Source organism: Dama dama, chromosome 2 (genome assembly GCF_033118175.1).
Source record: "Dama dama isolate Ldn47 chromosome 2, ASM3311817v1, whole genome shotgun sequence".
Taxonomy (NCBI): domain Eukaryota; kingdom Metazoa; phylum Chordata; class Mammalia; order Artiodactyla; family Cervidae; genus Dama; species Dama dama.
The window spans coordinates 28,299,701-28,322,630 of NC_083682.1; the positions used below are offsets into that span (position 1 = coordinate 28,299,701).

At 38.5% G+C, this 22,930-nt stretch overlaps 1 protein-coding gene across 1 annotated transcript in view; it reads left to right on the plus strand.

The window, feature by feature from the left end:
* Window positions 1-22,930, plus strand: part of ANO5 (anoctamin 5) — a 99,884-nt gene that overhangs the window by 32,398 nt on the left and 44,556 nt on the right. Inside the window, exons 5-8 of the mRNA XM_061168003.1 lie at window positions 307-375; window positions 1,900-2,184; window positions 7,062-7,175; window positions 21,763-21,878. Of these exons, the coding sequence (XP_061023986.1) occupies window positions 307-375; window positions 1,900-2,184; window positions 7,062-7,175; window positions 21,763-21,878 (584 nt within the window). The remainder of the gene's footprint in view (window positions 1-306; window positions 376-1,899; window positions 2,185-7,061; window positions 7,176-21,762; window positions 21,879-22,930) is intronic.

Here is a 22,930-nt window from a genome sequence, read left to right on the forward strand (position 1 = left end):
ATAATATATCTCTGTTTATCAAAATGTTTTATGTTAATTTAATAAAGTTTTCTGTGTTTTTTTTTTCAGAGGAGCAGTCCTGCATATTTCCTGGAGGTTATTCCTAAATATATTGATTTTTATAGTTATAGTGTGAATTATAATACAGGTGAAAAGTCATTCATGGCACTCAGATGGGGGTAATACATAGAATGCTTTTATATACAACCAGGGAATGTCTGAAGGCCCAGTCATTGTGTAACAAGTCTGCTTATCACTGGGCAAATAAAAGTATTTTACAGAATTCTACTGATTTGTTTTTCACAGGAAAGAAGAAAAGAATTTGAACAAAATCTCAGAAAAACTGGTCTTGAGTTGGAAATTGAAGATAAAATGGTAAATGTAGTTATTAGTCTATACCAGAGTCTTGGTTTTTTAAGTTTTGTTTCCCTGTGCTCTGACCTTTGACTGACTAGACTTTTGTGTTTGGGAGCAAAGTAATAGTTTTTCTGGCTTACCAACATTTGCACTGGGGTTGATAGGGCCTGTGATATTCTAGGTGAATAACTAAGTCAGTGTGCTGAAATTGAGATGATGAGTGATGAGTGAAACACTTTAAAAATAGGCATGCATAGTTCTCGTCAGGATCCAGAGAAAGTAAAGACATGGTTTTTGTTTCATATCTGTCTCATTTTGAAGGTGGCCTATAATCTAACATCTTAACTAGTTAACCTGGCTATCTTGCAACACAAACTTTTAGCTAAGGCCTAGACATTTTTTCTGCTCATTAATATGACTTCTTTTTGTCCTAGCCTACTGTTTACTTGTCTAGAATTTCTTTCCATATTGCTTTTAAAGACCTATTTCAGATCCAACCCTGTCCATGAAACTCTAATACTCTAGTTCTAAGTTAATATTCTCTACTTCATATTTATCACTGAATTTTTTCTTACTAAACTCTAATAAATATGAATTATGCCACATATTCTATCTGTAACTTAACTATTCTCCTTTGTAATTAACTGTTGTTACCTAAAGTTCTTCTCCTAGGTATAGGCAATACATTGAAACTGGGTAAGAAGAGCAAGTACATCTTATACTTTGTGTATTTCTCATATATCCTAAGCACAGTTCTGAGCTAATAACTAGTTGTTAAAAATGTAAGGGATTGTCCAGAACCGCATGTGTTTCTATGGATATCAGGCTCGTGTACATTGACCCTGAAATATATTTTTAAAAAGACTCTCACTTTGTTTTGCTATGTCTCTTTCTTTCTCACACACATGCATAATGTGTGTGTATATACATGTGTGTGTGTATATGTATGTGTGTGTTGTTATTTTTAGCTGCCAAGTGGTGTCTGACTCTTTTGCAACCCAGTGAACTGTAGCCCACCAGGCTCCTCTATCTATGGGATTTCCCAGGCAAGATTACTGGAATGGGTTGCCATTTCCTTCTCCAGGGGATCTTCCCAACCCATGGACTGAACCTGTGCCCCTCCTGCATTGCAGGCAGATTCTTTACCACTGAGCCCCCAGGAAAACCCACATATTATACATGTGTGTATGTGTGTGTGTGTATATATATATATACATATATATATATATATATACATATATATATATATATATATGAGAAAGACATGGGAATCCACTCCAGTATTCTTGCCTGGGAAATCCCATGAACTGAGGAGCCTGGTGGGCTACAGTCCATAGGGTCACAAAGAACCAGATACAAGTGAGCAACTAAACAAGAAGAAGGTATGTACCACTGTTTTAAGCATTACTCTTCTAGAAATTTTGGTGAAAGTTTTCAAAAAATTGAAAATGCTGTGACATCTTTAATTTGAGGTTTTGTAAATATTTTCTTTCTTTAATCAATTTAGTAATCTTTCCACTATTTTGCCTCCATTTTATACAGAACTCTGAAGATGGAAGGACTTATTTTGTCAAGATCCATGCCCCTTGGGAGGTGTTAGTTACTTACGCCGAAGTGTTGGGAATGAAAATGCCTGTTAAGGAGAGTGATATTCCCTCAGATGACAGAATCCCTTTTAGGTGTATGCTTGAGCCTCTGAAGCTCCCCCGGGATGTGAAGCACCCCACCCCGGAATATTTCACTGTCCAGTTCACCAGACATCGGCAAGAGCTCTTCCTCATTCAAGATGAGTCAAGCTTCTTTCCGTCCTCATCAAGAAACAGAATTGTAGGTAGAGAAAACCTTTGCGTACATCCCTTCAAGTGTGCTTTTATATGTGTACGTGGGCAATACCATGACTGCAAGGTGTTTCTGTGTAAATTTTGATGTGTTCCATGATATTGGGCAAGTTTGAATGTCCATCTTGGACCACTTAACCCTGTCAACCTCCCTATTTCTCAAATTGTTTCATAAAAGTGAATGGTTGACAGTGTGAATATAGCAAAGAGAGGCCTCATGCAATATTGGGGAAATTACTTAATTGAGACCTAGAGGACTTTGATGTAAGATTTCTGTAAGATCATTCTATAATTTTAGCATTTGATTTTATATATTCAGTGCATATTAGGAGAAATATTGGTCATTCCAAATGGAAATGAAATGTTTTAATTTCTTTATAGATGGTGTTGACTGGGAAAAAAAGAAGCACAACCTAAATGTTGAGAATTATGTTTTATTCAGGGACATTGTCATAGACTATAGCCCAGAAACAGCCTCAGATAACTCTGAGGAACTGTTGCAAAGAGGTCATGGAGGACCCAGGATAAAAAGGAGTTTTTGCTAGAAAAAAAAAAAAAAACCACACACAACGTGTAGTGGAGCATTAAAAGATTACAGCTAGTCGCAAAACACAGATATCTCAAGTTAATAATTTTAGTGCTTTTCTGAGTATGGGAAGATTCAGAAGTCTGGGCTTGTTGAAATTGTTCCTTTGGTATACCTCTTAACTATGTAGGACCTGCTTTTAACTATGTGTCCTGCTTTTCTCTGTCCTGAATTACCCATTGTGGGATGGCTGCAGTGGTAAATGGCTTGGTGGCAGGCAACATTCTTTGTTTATTGAAATGGCAGGCATTATTTTATTTTGTCCACAATAGACAGCATTTGAGAAACATCAGAGCTTTTTCCTTTCATTTAAAACCATTTTCAGTCTTTTTTATAATAATATTTCCTCTCCAGTTGTAGTCCTAGAATCTTTAAGTTTCTCATTAAAAATCTCTCACCATTTCCTTGCCGCTGTTTCTTTTTGTTAAGATAAGAGTAATGCCCACCTCATAGGCTACCCTGAGAATTAAATGAGTTAAGGTGTGAATGACTTTGAATAGTGTGTGGAATGCATGAGGGATTTACTAAGTGTGAGATCCTATTATTATTGATCTGACTTTAGAGGCAAAAAATTCAGGTTCTTTGTTACTCTTTCCCCAGGTATCTAATGAAATCACCAGGGTTCTAACAATGACAAGAGTCTTCTTTAGATTACTTACTCTTTCCTTGAGAAATGAGAGACTTCATTCCCCTTAGATTTACCACTCCTAAGTTTCCAAGAAAGATTTTGAAATAATCATTCTTCTAGTCCCTAGATCTGTTTTTTGAAAAATTCACTGACAGGAATATTAAACAAAATGTAATACCTAGAATTTAAAAAAAAAAAAATGCAAATCAGCAAACTAAAAGTTCTCTCCCTTGTCTTACCTGGATTAAAAAGCACCAGCAGCAGGAACAGCAGATCTAAGAGGCAACATTTAAGGGAATGTTGAGCACATGGCATGAAATCAGAAGGCCAGGTTTTAATTCACAAATCTACTTTATAAACCAGATACTCTGTCTTAAAACAGAGAGAATGGTAAAGACTAGCATTCTTGGAAAGATCAAATGAAAGCGTATACATGAAAGTGAAAAAGCGAAAGCAAAGTCGCGTCCGACTCTTTGCGACCCCGTGGACTGTAGCCCACCAGGCTCCTCAATCCACGGAATTTTCCAGGCAAGAATATTGGAGTGGGTTGCCATTTCCTTCTCCAGGGGATCTTCCCAACCCAAGGATCGAACCCGGGTCTCCCGCATTGCAGGCAGATGCTTTACTATCTGAGCCACCGGAACTGTGGCAGTATACATGAAGCTCTCTGTAAACTGTAAATGCTTTAAAAAATTGCTAGCAATAGGCGATTGAACTTATAGGATTAAGTAAGTCACTTGTTCAGGTATAGAAAGGTCAGTACTCATTTATCTTTACTTGTTTTTTGACACGAGTGCTAATACCTTAGGTTAATTCAGCTTTAAAACTCAACAACTTCCCCTCCTTCATAGTGGAGCGATACTGTTCTTGCTCTGTTCAGAAAGTTATTTGGAAAATTGATGTAGAAAAGACCCTTCCTTCCTATCTTCAACTGGAACACTGTAGTTCATGTACATATAAACTGTACAGTGTTACAAGAACATCTTTCATTGGTACAGGATTTCATACTTTTCAAAGCATCTTCACAATCATCATGATATCTGAGCCTCACAATGTGTATTTCATAGATGACCCTTCTGTTAGGCTTGGCTGTACTATTTGCCACATAATTTATTCTAAGTTCATCTACTAATTGAAGTGTTCATAATTATAAAGCTTCTCATATATCTATGTGAAGCAGGTACTTATAACTTGGAACCAGATGCCTAGACTACACTCCCATATAGAGGAAACGAAACAGCGATGCTGTATTTCTTGATGTTTACATTTGAAAGAGATGGTTCCTAGAAAACTTAAGAAAAACATTTCTGAGTTAGAGAACTGGCAAGAAGTTTATTTAGCTTTTAAAAGGATTTGCATACATCTCTGAGAGAAGAGAAAAAGAATTCATAATTATAAATCTCTGAAGGAAATGCTCTAAGATTTGGCACCAGGGAAATGTCTGTTCTTTCATTCCTTCCTCCATCCCTCTACCCTTCTTTACTCTCTCTTTTTTCCTTCCTTCCTCTCTTTCTTTCTTACTATTTTGACATATACCAAATGCATGTATCCAAATTGTATTCTTCTTAGTCATATTTGCAAGTATATACTTAAAACAGTGACACCTCAAATGTACAAAATAGTTTTGAGTTTCCTTAAAATACTATTACTATTAATAATAGCAAATATTTAAATAGCACTTACTATATCCTAGACACTGTTTTTTTGTACAACATAGTGATTCAATAGTTTTGCCGGTTATACTCATTTAAATGATAAAATACTGGTTATATTCCCTGTGCTCTATAATATATCCATGTATCCTATTTATTTTGTATATAATAGTTTGTATCTCCTATTTCTTCTCCTTATCTCACCCCTCCCACCTCCTTCTCCCTACTGATGACCACTAATTTGTTCTCTCTGAATCTGTTTCTGTTTTTTTATATTCATTCATTTTAATTTTTTAGATTCTACATATCATATTCTACATATTTGTCTTTCTCTGACTTATTTCACTTAGCGTACTACCCTTCAGGTTCATCAGTGTTATAGTGGATGGCAAAATTGAATTCTTATTTGTGGCTGAGATCTATACTTTTAGATCTATACTTACCCTTACAGTTTCTCCTTTTGTTATTACTTTATGATAATAAAGTTTAAACACAGGCTTTCCACAGTCCTCTTCTGTTTCATAAATTGTTATCTGAACTATTTATCCTCATCAATCCCGTGAAACAAAGTACTTGCCAGGTGAATTAACCAAACTTCAATTGGACTTCTTTCTCCCCCAAAAGACCCTAAACTTTGATGTACCTGTAACCTGAGCCAATGTTGGCATGCAGACTAGCCCTTCCTTAACACAAAGAAAGACACTTCCTGAACCAGGCTTCCTTCTCCATGTTCCCATATCTCTGTGTCGCAGTAGTCTGCCTCATCCTCTTCCTATAATTCTTTAAGGTCACTCCTAAGTCTAAATTTGTTTTTATTTGACAATACCATGCTGTATTTATTAACATAGCTTTATCATAAGTCTTAATATCTGGAAGAATAAAGTTTTCCACTTTGTTAGCTCCCCACTATGGAGTTCTTTTTGGTGAATCTTTCCTAGGGAAATAATCCAAAGTATGTAAAATAGCTAGTATTTATCACATTATTTATAAAATTAAAACTACCTCACATAAATTATCATTTATTTACCAAGACGTAAGTATTAAACAGCCCTTAAAATGAATAACCAGATTAGATAATGATTTAAGGATGACAGACCTTGTAATCAGCAATTCCTTAGATAATAAAATGTTTAAAAGGTGAGGGAAAGAGAAATAGACCTACACAGTGCTAAAAAGGCTGAAATCAGAAAAGCAGAAATTCTGAAAAGTTTCTGAAAGACAAAAAACAGATGAGATTGAATTGACAAATATACAAGAACACAACCCAAGGAAAATATAGAGTTTTGTAAAGGATAAGACTGATAAAAATATGTAAATAATCCCACAGTAGTTATATAGAGAGGTATGATCTTCTTGAGTTAATAAATTCATCATCTTGTGTTAATATTAGGAAAAGGCCCTGTATAAAACATCAGAGTAATGAATTGGAAAGCATTCAATACAACTTGGCCAAGTGTCAATTCTACTCCCTATTACCCTAACTCAACTGTTAGGAGCAGTGATATTAGACTCCAACTTAAAGCCCCAATTATAGTATCGATTCTGGTACAAAGAACTCCCAGAGGAGCTTGGGACATGAGAAGAAAGATTAAGTTATAAGCCATTCTTCCTCTCCCTGAGGGAATAAGGAGCTCTCAAACCCAGGAGGTGAAGTACCTATAGTTCTACACAACCCTACCTTCTGCATCTTCCCCCAAACAGCAAGGGGAAGATTCCTTCCATTACCAGAGCCTGTATCTGCATTGAGAAAAAGTGTGTGTGTGTGTGTGTGTGTGTGTGTGTGTGTGTGTTTAGTTGCACAGTCATGTCTGACTCTTTGTGATCCAATGGACTGTATGTAGCCTGCCAGGCTCCTTTGTCCATAGGGATTCTCCAGGCAAGAATACTGGAGTGGGTTGCCATGCCCTTCTCCTGAGAAAAAGTAGACATTGTTAAATTGTGATTTTGAAAAACATAGAAAGCATAGATTTCTGAAAGGTGTATCTGTGCTTACCTCATAGGTTTATTATATTCTCTCACGGTGTCCTTTTGGCGTGGAGGATGGGAAGAAAAGGTTTGGCATTGAAAGACTGCTAAATTCTCACACTTACTCATCTGCCTTTCCACTCCATGATGTAAGTATATGCTTGGTTTAGAAATACTAAGCCTGTTTTTGCTTTCCCACATTCAGAGGCTTACTTGTTGGGAGAAAGAATCTTCCATTTGCTTCCTCTTTCATGACAGGTTGCTTAATCGCACTTTTGTTGGGGAAAATCCCTTGGGTTCCGTAGGTCTAAGCCGAGAACTATGCTGAAACACATAGTTAATACTCTCCACATTGAGATTTCAATGGAAATTTATTAAAACATCTTTACATTTGCACATGAGTTTTCTTTAGAACCCATATTGAAAATGGAAGTTATATTATTAATAAAAGAACATGTGTTCAGATTCATCAAATCTTTTCTTTTTTTTTTTTCATTTATTTATATTAGTGGAGGCTATTTACTTTACAGTATTGTAGTGGTTTTTGCCATACATTGATATGAATCAGCCACGGATTTACATGTGTTCCCCATCCTGAACCCCCCTCCCACCTCCCTCCCCATCCCATCCTTCTGGGTCATCCTAGTGCACCAGCCCTGAGTACTTGTCTCATGCATCAAACCTGGACTGGTGATCTGTTTCACAATTGATAATATACATCTTTCAATGCTATTCTCTCAGAAAATCCCCACCTCGCCTTCTCCCACAGAGTCCAAAAGTCTGTTCTATACATCTGTGTCTCTTTTTCTGTCTTGCATATAGCGTCATTGTTACCATCTTTCTAAATTCCATATATATGCATCAGTATACTGTATTGGTGTTTTTCTTTCTGGCTTACTTCACTCTGTATAGTGGGCTCCAGTTTCATCCACCTCATTAGAACTGATTCAAATGTATTCTTTTTAATGTCTGAGTAATATTCCATTGTATATATGTACCATTGCTTCCTTCCATCATCTGCTGATGGGCATCTAGGTTGCTTCCATGTCCTGGCTATTATAAACAGTGCTGTGGTGAATATTGGGGTACACGTGTCTCTTTCAGTTCTGGTTTCCTCAGTGTGTATGCCCAGGAGTGGGATTGCTGAGTCATATGGCAGTTCCATTTCGAGTTTTTTAAGGAATCTCCACATTGTTCTCCATAGTGGCTGTACTAGTTTGCATTCCCACCAACAGTGTAGGAGGGTTTCCTTTTCTCCACACCCTCTCCAGCATTTATTGCTTGTAGACTTTTGGATAGCAGTCATTCTGACTGGCGTGTAATGGTACCTCATTGTGGTTTTGATTTGCATTTCTCTAATAACAAAGATCCACCTGGTCAAGGCTATGGTTCTTCCATAGTCATGTATGGATGTGAGAGTTGGACTATAAAGAAAGCTGAGTGCCAAAGAATTGATGCTTTTGAACTGTGGTGTTGGAGAAGACTCCTGAGAGTCCCTTGGACTGCAAGGAGATCCAACCAGTCCATCCTAAAGGAGTCCTGGGTGTTCATTGGAAGGACTGATGCTGAAGATGAAACTCCAGTACTTTGGCCACCTCATGTGAAGAGTTGACTCATTGGAAAAGACCCTGATGCTGGGAGGGATTGGGGGCAGGAGGAGAAGGGGACGACAGAGGATGAGATGGCTGGATGACATCACTGACTCGATGGGCATGAGTTTGAGTAAACTTTGGGAGCTGGTGATGGACAGGGAGGCCTGGTGTGCTGCGATTCATGGGGTTGCAAAGAGTCAGACATGACTGAGTGACTGAACTGAACTGAACTGAACAGAATAATGAGTGATGTTGAACATCTTTTCATGTGTTTGTTAGCCATCTATATGTCTTCTTTGGAGAAATGTCTGTTTAGATATTTGGCCTATTTTTTGATTGGGTCATTTATTTTTCTGGAATTGAGCTGCAGGAGTTGCTTGTATATTTTTGAGATTAATTCTTTGTTGCTTCATTTGCTGTTATTTTCTCCCATTCTGAAGGCTGTCTTTTCACCTTGCTTATAGTTTCCTTTGTTGTGCAAAAGCTTTTAAGTTTAATTAGGTCCCATTTGTTTATTTTTGCTTTTATTTCCAATATTCTGGGAGGTGGGTCATAGAGGATCTTGCTGTGATTTATGTCGGGGAGTGTTTTGCCTATGTTCTCCTCTAGGAGTTTTTAGTTTCTGGTCTTTAATCCATTTTGAATTTATTTTTGTGTATGGTGTTAGAAAGTGGTCTAGTTTCATTCTTTTACAAGTGGTTGGCCAGTTTTCCCAGCGCCACTTGTTAAAGAGGTTGTCTTTTCTCCATTGTATATCCTTGCCTCCTTTGTCAAAGATAAGGTGTCCATAGGTTCATGGATTTATCTCTGGGCTTTCTATTCTGTTCCATTGATCTATATTTCTGTCTTTATGCGAGTACCATACTGTCTTGATGACTGTGGCTTTGTAGTAGAGCCTGAAGTCAGGCAGGTTGATTCCTCCAGTTCCATTCTTCTTTCTCAAGATTGATTTGGCTATTTGAGGTTTTTTGTATTTCCATACAAATTGTAAATTATTTGTTCTAGTTCTGTGAAAAATACCATTGGTAGCTGTTTAGGGATTGCATTGAATCTATCGATTGCTTTGGGTAGTATAGTCATTTTGACAATATTGATTCTTCCAATCCATGAACATGGTATATTTCTCCATCTATTTGTGTCCTCTTTGATTTCTTTCATCAGTGTTTTATAGTTTTCTATGTATAGGTCTTTTGTTTCTTTAGGTAGATATACTCCTAACTATTTTATTCTTTTTGTTGCAATGGTGAATGGTATTGGTTCCTTAATTTCCCTTTCTGTCTTCTCATTGTTAGTATATAGGAATGCAAGGGATTTCTGTGTGTTAATTTTATATCCTGTGACATTACTGTATTCATTGATTAACTCTAGTAATTTTCTGGTAGAGTCTTTAGGGTTTTCTATGTAGAGGATCATGTCATCTGCAAACAGCAAGAGTTTCACTTCTTCTTTTCCTATCTGGATTCCTTTTATTTCTTTTTCTGTTCTGATTGCTATGGCCAAAACTTCCAAAACTATGTTGAATAGTAGTGGTGAGAGTGGGCACTCTTCCCTTGTTCCTGACTTTAGGGGAAATGCTTTCAATTTTTCACCATTGAGGATAATGTTTGCTGTGGATTTGTCATATATAGCTTTTATTATGTTGAGGTATGTTCCTTCTATTCCTGTTTTCTGGATGGTCTTTATGATAAATGGATGTTGAATTTTGTCAAATGCTTTTTCTGCATCTATTGAGATAATCATATGGTTTTTATCTTTCAATTTGTCAATGTGCTGTATTACATTGATTGATTTGTGGATATTAAAGAATCCTTGCATTCCTGGGATAAAGCCCACTTGGTCATGATGCATGATCTTTTTAATATGTTGTTGGATTCTGTTTGCTAGAACTTTGTTAAGGATTTTTGCACTTATGTTCATCAGTGATATTGGCTTGTAGTTTTCTTTTTTTGTGACATCTTTGTTTGGTTTTGGTATTAGGGTGATGGTGGCCTCATAGAATGAGTTTGGAAGTTTACCTTCTTCTGCAATTTTCTGGAAGAGTTTGAGTAAGGTAGGTGTTAGCTCTTCTCTAAATTTTTGGTAGAATTCAGCTGTGAAGCCATCTGGTCCTGGGCTTTTGTTTGCTGGAATATTTCTGATTGCAGTTTCAATTTCTGTGCTTGTGATGGGCTTGTTAAGATCTTCTATTTCTTCCTGGCTCAGTTTTGGAAAGTTATAATTTTCTAAGAATTTGTCCATTTCTTCCAAGTTGTCCATTTTATTGGCATATAGCTGCTGGTAGGTCTCTTATGATCCTTTGAATTTCTGTGTTGTCTGTTGAGATCTCTCCATTTTCATTTCTAATTTTGTTGATTTGATTCTTCTCCCTTTGTTTCTTGATGAGTCTGGCTAATGGTTTGTCAGTTTTTGTTTATCTTTTCAAGAAACCAGCTTTTAGCTTTGTTGATTTTTGCTATGGTCTCTTTCATTTCTTTTGCATTTATTTCTGCCCTAATTTTAAAGATTTCTTTCCTTCTGCCTACCCTGGGGTTCTTCATTTCTTCCTTCTCTAGTTGCTTTAGGTGTAGAGTTAGGTTATTTACTTTTTTCTTGTTTCTTGAGGTAAGCCTGTATTACTATGAACCTTCCCCTTAGCAGTGCTTTTACAGTGTCCCATAGGTTTGGGGTTGTTGTGTTTTCATTTTCATTCATTTCTATGCATATTTTGATTTCTTTTTTGATTTCTTCTATGATTTGAGGGTTATTCAGAAGCGTGTAATTTAGCCTCCATATGTTGGAATTTTTAATAGTTTTTTTCCTGTAATTGAGATCTAATCTTACTACATTGTGGTCAGAAAAGATGACTGGAATGATTTCAATTTTTTTGAATTTACCAAGGCTAGATTTATGGCCCAGGACATGATCTATTCTGGAGAAGGTTCCGTGTGCACTTGAGAAAAAGGTGAAATTGATTGTTTGGGGGTGAAATATCCTATAGATATCAATTAGGTCTAGCTGGTCCATTGTGTCATTTATTTTTTTTTTTTCATTTATTTTTATTAGTTGGATGCTAATTAGTTTACAATATTGTAGTGGTTTTTGCCATACATTGGCATGAATCAGCCATGGATTTACATGTGTTTCCCATCCTGATCCCCCCTCCCACCTCCCTCTCCATCCCATCCCTCTGGGTCTTCCAGTGCACCAGCCCTTAGCACTTGTCTCATGCATCTAACCTGGGCTGGTGATCTGTTTCACCCTTGATAGTATACTTGTCATTTACAGTTTGTGTTTCATTGTTAATTTTCTGTTTAGTTGATCTATCCATAGGTGTGAGTGGGGTATTAAAGTCTCCCACTATTATTGTGTTATTGTTAATTTCCCGTTTCATACTTGTTAGCATTTTCCTTACATAATGCGGTGCTCCTTTGTTGGGTGCATATATATTTATGATTGTCATATCTTCTTCTTAGATTGATCCTTTGATCATTATTTAGTGTCCTTCTTTGTCTCTTTTTACAGCCCTTATTTTAAAGTCTATTTTATCTGATATGAGTGTTGTGACTCCTGCTTTCTTTTGGTCTCCGTTTGCATGAAATATTTTTTTCCAGCCCTTCACTTTCAGTCTGTATGTGTCCCTTGTTTTGAGGTGGGTCTCTTGTAGACAGCATATATAGGCATCTTGTTTTTGTATCCATTCAGCCAGTCTTTGGTTTTTTGTTGGGGCATTCAACCCATTTACATTTAAGTTAATTATTGATAAGAATGGTCCTGTTGCCATTTACTTTGTTGTTTTGGGTCCGTGTTCATAACAACCTTTCTGTGTTTCCTGTCTAGAGAAGATCCTTTAGCATTTGTTGAAGAGCTGGTTTGGTAGTGCTGAATTCTCTCAGCTTTTGCTTGTCTGTAAAGCTTTTGAATTCTCCTTCATATCTGAATGAGATCCTTGCTGGGTACAGTAATCTAGGTTGTAGGTTATTCTCTTTCATTACTTGAAGTATGTCCTGCCATTCCCTTCTGGCCTGAAGAGTTTCTATTGAAAGATCAGCTGTTATCCTTATAGGAATCCCCTTGTGTGTTATTTGTTGTTTTTCCCTTGCTGCTTTCAATATTTGTTCTTTGTGTTTGATCTTTGTTAATTTGATTGATATGTGTCTTGGGGTATTTTACCTTGGGTTTATCCTGTTTGGGACTCTCTGGGTTTCTTGGACTTGTGTGACTATTTCCTTCCCCATTTTAGGGAAGTTCTCAACTATTATCTCCTCGAGTATTTTCTCATGGCCTTTCTTTTTGTCTTCTTCTTCTGGGACTCCTATGATTCGAATGTTGGGCTGTTTCACATCGTCCCACAGGTCCCTGAGGTTGTCCTCATTTCTTTTGATTCTTTTTTATTTTTTCCTCTCTGCTTCATTTTTTTCCCACCATTTTATCTTCTACCTCACTTATCCTATATTCATTATTAATTGACTCTTTTTTTTTTGTTCTAGGTCCTTGTTAAACATTTCTTGCATCTTCTCAATCCTTGTCTCCAGACTATTTATCTGTAACTCCATTTTGTTTTCAAGATTTTGGATCATTTTTATTATCATTATTCTAAATTCTTTTTCAGGTAAATTCCCTATCTCCTCCTCTTTTGTTTGATTTGGTGGGCATTTTTCATGCTTTTTACCTGCTGAGTATTTCTCTGCCTTTTCATCTTATTTAGATTGCTGTGTTTGGGGTGGCCTTTCTGTATTCTGGTAGTTTGTCGTTCCTCTTTATTGTGGAGGTTCCTCCCAGTGGGTGGGGTTGGGTGATTGGCTTGTCAAGTTTCCTGGTTAGGGAAGCTTGTGTTGGTGTTTTGGTGGGTGGAGCTGGATTTCTTCTCTCTGGAGTGCAGTGGAGTGTCCAGTAGTGAGTTTTGAGATGTCTATGGTTTGGTGTGACTTTGGGCAGCCTGTATGTTGACGCTCAGGGCTATGTTCCTGCGTTGCTGGAGAATTTGTGTGGTATGTCTTGCTCTGGAACTTATTGGCTCTTGGGTGGTGGTTGGTTTCAGTGTAGGTATGGAGGATGATCTCTTATTAATTAATGTTCCCTGTAGTCAGGAGTTCTCTGGTGTTCTCAGGTTTTGGGCTTAAGCCTCATGCCTCTGGTTTTCAGTCTTATTCTTACAGTAGCCTCAAGACTTCTCCATCCATACAGCACTGGTAATAAAACTTCTAGGTTAATGGTGAAAAGATTCTCCACTGTGAGGGACACCCAGAGAGGTTCACAGAGTTACATGAAGAAGAGGAGAGGGAGGAAGGAGATAGAAGTGAGCAGGAAGAGAAAAAGGGGCACTCAAGAGGAGAGAGACAGATCTAGGCAGTACTCTGTTCCCTAAGTGTTCTCCATAGCCCAGAACACCCACAGAGATCCACAGAATTGGATTGAGAAGAGAAGGGGGAGGGAGGAAATAGAGGTGATCTGGGGGAGAAAAAGGAGAGTCAAAAGGGGGAGAGAGTGATCAAACCAGTAATCACACTCCTGAGTAAAAATGGGTACTGAAGATTGGATTCTTAAATGTACAAAATTGGGGGGAGAGAGTAATCAAGCCAGTAATCACACTCCTGAGTAAAAATGGGTACTGAAGATTGGATTCTTAAATGTACAAAATTGATATCAAATACTAAAAAACGAAGATTAAAAATCTAAAGTAGAGGTTCGACTCTTAAAAATACAATATTAAAAAAAAACAAAAAAGTATAAGAAATACATATGATGTTCGCTTTAAAGATAGGGTCCTTTTTTTTTTGGCAAGGTAATAGTGGGTTATAAAAAAAATTAAAGGAGTAGTAGAGGACTTAAAAAAAAAGAAGAAAAAAATTTTTTTAATTAAAACAATAATAATAAAAATATAGGAATTTCTCTGGAGCTGTTGCAGGCAGTGTGGGTTCAGTTCAGTTTCAGATAGCTCCTTGTTACAGCTTACACTTCTAGATATTTATAGGCCCCTTCCAGTGCAGTCAGTGTTGACTACAGGGATTTTAACCTGTTGCGCCGGTCACTTCTGAAGCGCTCCCCTTTGTTTATTTGGCTACTGTTTGCTGGTCTCTTCAGTGTCTAATATCTGCCCTGTCACACACGGGCGGAAGTTGTCTCTTGTTTAGGTTCACTTGTTCAGTCGTGCTGCGGGGAGGGAGGGGCGCTGCAGACGAATGTCACTGGCCTGTGTGGGGAGCACTCGCAGTGTTCCGGCCACACTGGGTTTGTTCCCGCTCACGGGTGTGTGCTTTCCCCGTCTACACTGCTCAGGCTCCAGGCTGCTCTATAGGGAGTGGGCCCTGCGTTGCGTGCACTTCCCAGGCCTAAGCTGCTCAGGTTCAGGTTCTCGGGTACTCCACAAAGGCTCAGACTCAGTTGGGCCTGCGTTTTGTGCCGTTCAGGGTCTGAGCAGCTCAGGCAGCCAGGAGCTTGACGGGCACACTCTCCCCGGGTGCAGGGCGCCTTCCCTCCGTGGTCCCAGCCTCGGTTTCCGGGCGTGCCTGGTCCAGTGAACCTTGTGTCTCTTCTGGGGAGCTGATCTCTGGCTGCGACCCTCCTGGTGGATGTCAGCCATCCAGAATCTTGGACGTCTTTGGTTAGAAACTGGAAGCCTGGTTGCAGTTTGGTAGGGGATGCCCTCTCTGGGGCTGAATTTGCCCCTTTCCGGCTCTGGCTGGCGGCTGCCTCCCCCTGCCTCTGGTGGGGGATGGGCCGGTCCACAGCCAGCTAGCTCTTCTCTGGTATGGTACCATCCTTTGTTCTGTGAAAGGCTGGCTGTGCTGTAGGTTACGGCTTTTCACAGGTTAACTCTCTCTCTCTTGCTATCCCACAGGTTAGGTTGCTATCTCACATTAGCTCCCTCCGATTGCCCTCAGGGCATTCAGGCCCGGTCCTTGGGCTAAGCAATGCTGCCCGCTCCTCTCCGTTCAGCCCCCACTTGCTGGTGGCGGATGTGAACATCTGGGGTACTTTTCTGCTGGGAGTTGCCTTCAGGCATGTAATCTGTGGGTTTTATTTATTTATTTTTCCTCCGGGTTAGGTTGCCCTCCGAGATTTGAAAACTTCCCCCGTACCCGCTGGTGAGAGGGTTTCCTGGTGTTTGGAAACTTCCTCTATTAAGACTCCCTTCCCAGGATGGATATCTGTCCCTAACTCTTTTGTCTCTCTTTTTATTTTTTATATTTTGTCCTACCTCCTTTCGAAGACAATGGGCTGCTTTTCTGGGTGCCTGATGTCCTCTGCCAGTGGTCAGAAGTTGTTTTGTGGAGTTTTCTCAGCATTCAAATGTTCTTTCGATGAATTTGTGGGGGAGAAAGTGGTCTCCCCATCCTCTTCCTCCACCATCTTAGCTCCCTCCTCCCAAATCTTTTCTTTTCTTACTTGTAAAGTTTTGAAGTTGTAAAGGACTTAAATTGCATGCATTCTTGTATTCATTCATCAAATGTACAATTGGTTTTAGTTATAATGTAAAAAAATCCATGGACAGGGGAGTCTGGTGGGCTACAGTCCATGGATTTGCAAAGAGACAGACATGACTGAGCAACAGAGCATGCATCTTTGCAGAGCATTCTGTTAGATGTTATTGGAACACACCATGCATCCAGGCTCACAGGCTAGGAATTTCTGGGAAGTAAAGCGTACATACAAATACAAAACAAGCGAAAGACTTCAGTCCATAAGAAAGATTCAAATAACTGAGATTATGCAGAAGGATTCCTTGGGCCTGGCAGATCATGTAGAGTTCAACAAAGAAGTGACATTTATATCCTGCACCCATTCAACCAAACCTACAGCTTGACTTATCAACCAAGACAGCCTAATTTCTGGAGGTATCTGAGAGAAATCTTTCCTTTTGGATATTTAGTGTTTAAATTTCATTACCTGTTATCAGCAGGCATTATTTGGCTAAATTCATGTGAACTACTTAGGATCATTTCCTGGAGTTTTGCTTTCCTTTGTTCCTGTTTAACTCTTCCTTGCTTATAAAGGCTTTTTTGATGATGATCTCTTTTTGAGAAACACATACCTTTAGAATATAGAATAATTAGGTATTTCTGTTTAAACAAGTGACATGTACATCATTGCCCGTGTTTTTGAAAATTATGTTGCTCTCATGGTTTCCAAAAGCCCAAAGGCAACCTCTCTTTTTCAGCTATCCTCTGTCAATATTTTTTCAAGTGTTAGCTGTTGACTCTAATCTGTTCAACATTGGTCAGTTGATTTTCTTTCCTATGTTAGCTACAAGGGTATAGAGGGATTTTCCACAATGAGTGGCAATTCTCAATACAAGTATCAATTGAGGTGAATTTAACTTGTGTTAGAGAAACTACCTCCCATACCCCCCCACACACACACACATTTTTTTTGCCTGGGCCCAAGAACTTCTGGGGATTATATATTTTAAACAATTCCAAGACATTTGATCAAGTAGAGAGATCTATAGTAGGTTAATAAACACTTCGCAATGCAGTCTTTGTACGTCTTTCTTCACCAATGGGTTCATTCATTTTTTTTTTTTTTTTTTGAAGATTTTAAAAAATATTTTCAGTTCCTAGCAAGCAGAAAAATCAGAGTTTCATTGACTTTCATCTTTTAAAAAAATATTATCTATATTTATTTGTGGTCGCGCTGGGTCATTTTTGCTGCAAACAGGCTTTCTCTGGTTGTGGCAAGTGGGGGCTACCCTTTGCTGCCCTTTGTTGTGGTGTGCAGGCTTCTCATTGCGGTAGCTTCTCTTGTTTCAGAGCATAGGCTCAAGATGCCCAGGCTGTAGTAGTTGCAACAAGCGGGGTTAATAGCTACAGAGTGTGGGCTCCTGGGCATGCAGGCTTCAGTAGTTACTGCACACAGGCTCAGTAGTTGTGGTTTGTGGGCGCTATTGCACACAGGCTTTAGTAGTTGCAGCTCATGGACTCAGGAGTTGTGCCATGTGGGCTTAGTTGCTCCATGACATGTGGAATCTTCCGGGACCACGGATCAAAGGGCTGTCCCCTTCTTTGACAGACAGATCCTTACCCACTGTGCCACCAGGAAGTCACTTTATTTTTTCCTCAAAGATTTTGAGGATTGTTTGTTACCCAAGGCATTGATTATTTTCTATCAAACTGTCTTCAGTAACCAACAATTTTAATCCATACATCTAGCCTTCTTGTAGAGTCCTCCATGCTCACTAGAAAATCAGTCTTACTAGGCTGTTGTTAGAGAGAGCTATCATTTACTGTTAATTTTTACCTCTTTTTCTTTATTCTTTTTTTTTTTTTTTTTCTTTTTTTTTTTTTTTTTTATTGCCCTTGAAATGCCTGCTGCTTCTAAAATATTTTTCTTGGCTTCATTCTTCCACCTTCATAAAAATTTTCTACTTTTTTCAAAGGCTGTATTTGTAGGCTTTGTGGATGAGCTATAGTCATAACATTAATATATTTTTGTTATGCACTGTTGGTTTAAATCTAGTATATATTAGCTATGCATTGTTGGTTTAAATCTAGCTAATTTTTTATTAAATTGGTTTAAATGCAAATTTTATTTTTAAAGTTCTATACATAAAATCCATGTCAAAGTATACTTTAAACAATACAAAATGTTGTGCAATAAAATGTTTTCTCTGAAATTTGTATAAACATAGTAGATTAATAATACACATTTATTACTAAGATAGTAAAGAAATCAGAAAGGTATAAATCTGAAAACACAAAAAGAATAGATAAGGAGATCACAGCACATAGTGATGTCAACAAAATGTCAGAAGGTGAGAAGTTTAAGGCAGAATTAAAGCTTGTGTTACAGACTAGACGAAGAAGAAACCTAGGTTCAGTACAAGAGGTGTCACAATGTGAGCTGTGGAAGAGTTTAAAAAAGAAGGACCAGTTACCTTTGAATAGTTGAGAAAGATGGTGTTGCTCTCGCGAGTGCCTGTGTATGTGTGGGTTGAAGGTTTGTGGTGGGTGCTAAAATAGGAGGCCTGAGTGAGATTACTTATAAGTAAAGAACACCAATGCTCTCCACAATTCTTTATAGTAGTGTTAGTTGCTCAGTCATGTCTGACTCTGCGACCCCATGGACTGTAGCCTGCCAGGCTCCTCTGTCCATGGGATTTTTCTTTTTTTTTTTTTTTTTTTTATTATTTTTTTTTCCCAGTGGGTTTTGTCATACATTGATATGAATCAGCCATGGATTTACATGTATTCCCAATCCCGATCCCCCCTCCCACCTCCCTCTCCACCCGATTCCTCTGGGTCTTCCCAGTGCACCAGGCCCGAGCACTTGTCTCGTGCATCCCACCTGGGCTGGTGATCTGTTTCACCATAGATAGTATACATGCTGTTCTTTTCAAATATCCCACCCTCACATTCTCCCACAAAGTTCAAAAGTCTGTTCTGTGTTTCTGTGTCTCTTTTTCTGTTCTGCATATAGGGTTATCGTTATCACCTTTCTAAATTCCATATACATGTGTCAGTATGCTGTAATGTTCTTTATCTTTCTGGTTCTGTCCTCAATACGGGTTTAGGTACTAGATTTTTCCCTTAGGTGCTGTAAAGAAACTTTTTTTTTTTAAAGATATCCAAATAGGCTACTTTTTTCTTTTTTCTTTGTCATTTCTCAAGATTCAGTAGGACTAGCTACAGGAGATGAAAGTTGGAATCTGGATGGTATAAAATTTTATACCGTCTCATACAGAGATTTTCATATGTGTTTAATTTTAAATTAGGTGTTTGCTCCATGTTGTCTTCAGCAGTTTGATTTTCTAGGCAAACAGTTAAAGAAACAATATTGAGCAAATATATATAGATAGTGCTCTGCATGTGTACTCAGTCGCTCAGTCAGGTCCTACTCTCTGCAACCCCATGGACTGTAGCCTGCCAGGCTCCTCTGTCCTTGGAATTTTTCAGGCAAGAATACTAGAGTTGGCTGCCTTTTCCTACTCCAAGAAATCTTCCCAACCCAGGGATCAAGCTTGTGTCTCCTGCATCTTCTGTACTGGACGGCAAATTCTTTATCACTGCACCATCCGAGAAGCCCTAGACAGATCTCTGCTAAAACCTAATTAACTTTATATAAATAAGGCTACTTGGAGCTTCCCTAGTGGTTCAGTGGTAAATAACCCACCTGCCAATGCAGGAGACATGGGTTCAATCCCTTGGTCAGAAAGTTCCCCTGGAGAAGGAAATGGCAACCCACGCCAGTATCCTTGCCTGAGAAATCCCAAGCGGAGAAGAGTCAGGCAGGCTCCAGTCCATGGAGTTGCACAACTTAGCAACTAAACAACAATAATCAGGCTACTTGGTACCTAAAATAGGGGGAGGAACTTATGTGTGAACTAATATTGAGGCTGTGAAGTGCCTTTGACTGTGTGGATCACAACAAACTGTGGAAAATTCTTAAAGAGATGGGAATACCAGATCACCTTGCCTGCCTCCTGAGAAATCTGTATGCAGGTCAAGAAGCAACAGAACCAGACATGCACCAATGGGCTGGTTCCAAATTGGGAAAGGTATACATCAAGACTGTATATTGTCACCATGATTATTTAACTTATATTCAGAGTACATCATGTGCAGTGCCAGGCTGGATGAAGCACCAGCTGGAATCAAGATTGCTGGGAGAAATACCAATAATCTCAGATATGCAGATGACACCACTGTTATGGCAGAAAGAGGAGAGACACTAAAGAGCCTCATGATGAAAGGGAAAGAGGAGAGTGAAAAAGCTGGTTAAGACTAAATATTCAAAAAGCTAAGATAATGGCGTCCGGTCCCATCACTTCATGGCAAATAGATGGGGAAACAGTGGAAACAGTGACAAACTATTTCCTTGGGCTCCAAAATCACTGCAAATGGTGACTGCAGCCATGAAATTTAAAGATACTTGCTCCTTGAAAGAAAAGCTATAACCAACCTAGACAGCATATTAAAAGTACAGACATACTTTGCCAACAAGGGTCTGTTTAGTCAAAACTATGGTTTTTCCAGTAGTCTTGTATGGATGTGGGAGTTGAACCATAAAGAATGCTGAGAGCTGAAGAATTCATGCTTTTGGACTGTGGTGCTGGAAAAGACTCTTGAGAGTCCCTTGGACTGCACAGAGATCAAACCAGTCAATCCTAAACTAAATCAGCCCTGAATACTCATTGGAAGGACTGATGGCGAAGCTGAAGCTCCAGTATGCTTATGTTCTCCAATATGCTTCAGTATGTTCTTATGCGAAGAACTAACTCATTGGAAAAGACCCTGATGCTGGGAAAGATTGAAGGCAGGAGGAGTAGGGGATGGCAGAGGATGAGATGGTTGGATGGTATCAGCAACTCAATGGACATGAGTTTGAGCAAGCTCTGGGAGATGGTGATGGACAGGGAAGCCTGGCGTGCTGCAGCCAGTGGATTTCCAGAGAGTCTGGTATGATTGAGCTACTGAACTGAACTGAACTGAACTGAAGTGCTAAAAGTCTGTTTTATATATTTAATTAAGTTTTTTGGGGAAATGGGTGTCAGTAACAACCAGTGACTTTGGATCATTCACTTAACTTTGCTTGAGGTTGTTTTTTTCATCAATAAAATTAAAAAGTCAGCCTATTTTCAAAGTCCCAGCCAGTTATAGTTGTAGGAATCCCTGAGCTGTGACTATTGGAACTTAATTAGGAATGAAAGGAGCATTCCACATCAAAGGAGCAGCTTGAGTTAAACCAGTCTCAGGCTTCCACTTGTGGTTTTAGATAACTGGGTGTGAGAATTTAATAAAGTACTGTTATTTTCATTTGTTACAGAGTGTAGCAAATAAACTACACTCTATAATACACTAAAGTGAAAGTGAAAGTCCCTCAGTCGTGTCCAATTCTTTGCAATCCCATGGACTATACACTCCATGGAATTCTCCAGGCCAGAATACTGGAGTGGGTAGCCATTCCCTTCTCCAGGGGATCTTCCCAACCCAGGGATCGAACCCAGGTCTCCCGTATTGTAGGCAGATTCTTTCCCAACTGAACTATCAGAGGAGCCCATAATATACTAAATGATAGAGTAATTTACAATGATGGACTATGAAAATCCAAATTGAAAAATGAGAAAGAACATTTGCCTCATTCACTCGCCTTCTTATAAAAGCAGTGCTCCTTCATTATCCTTTGTTTTTTGTTTTGCTGTTCAGTAATTTCTTCTTGCCTACTGTAGGGTCAGTATTGGAAGGCATCAGAACCTCCTAATCCTGTCAATCAAAGGAACGTACTCTACCAGAACTGGGCTCGGTTTTCTTATTTTTACAAGGAGCAGCCTTTTAATTTGATTAGGTAAGTTTCTTACACAAAATCAAACTAATTAAAACTTGATTATGTCCTTTTTATTCACAATGGCATCACATTCCATTCTTTTTACTATTTTCACCCACTGTATTTCCCATCTGCCCAGTTTTGTATCTAAACTATCATTTAGTCATTCATTTGTGAGAAAAATGCTGTTGTGAGAATGGTCTTAACCACTATGCAGAAATAGCTTGATGGTTCAGAGGTTAGGCCTTAGTATTTAGGTAGATTAGGTTCAAATCCAAGTTCTTTCTCTTAGAAACATAAACATGTTCAAGTTATTTAACCTCTAGGAGACTCATCTGTAAAATAGGAGTAACAGTAGTACTTTCCCTTTGGGGTTATTTGATAATTAAATGATATATGTATATCTTTTAGAATGGGTTTAGCACTTAGTGTTTAATATATTTATTTTTTGTTTGTTTGTTTTTCTCTGGGTCCAGGAATTTAGAAGATAACAGAAAGGTTGTATATAGTTTGTATATATTGATCTCAGCTGTGAAGGCAGTTGTTCTATTATTTCAATTCTTAGTTTCATTCGCTGTGCAGGAAGACTCTGGTTGCAGGTTCTTGCTTTGAACCATAACAATGCTACATACATACAAGGTGTTAGGAGACTCCTGCTATGGTTTCAGTAAAGACACAGTCAGATGACAGAACCCCTGGTTGCGGTATATTTACTCAATGATTGATGTCACAGCCTCTTTTTTATAAGACTGATTTGGATGTGTATATGCAAGTCAACTGAAATGTTATTCCAACAGTTTCATTAAAGGCAAATAGGAGGGGAAATTTGTAAGAATAAATAAAAGACAGCCAGCATATAAACAACAGTTTCTATAAATCATTATATGAACTCTTCATTGGATGGATATTTTAGTTGTTCTGATTAGTAGTCATATAATTTTTTAAGTTATAAAAGTAGGGCATATATCTGAAAAAATTCTAAGCAATAAAGATGTGTGCAAAGTTTTAAGTGAAATTCCACTTCCCTTAAACTCCACCAAAGTGACTATGCTTGATTTGGTGATAGCCATTCA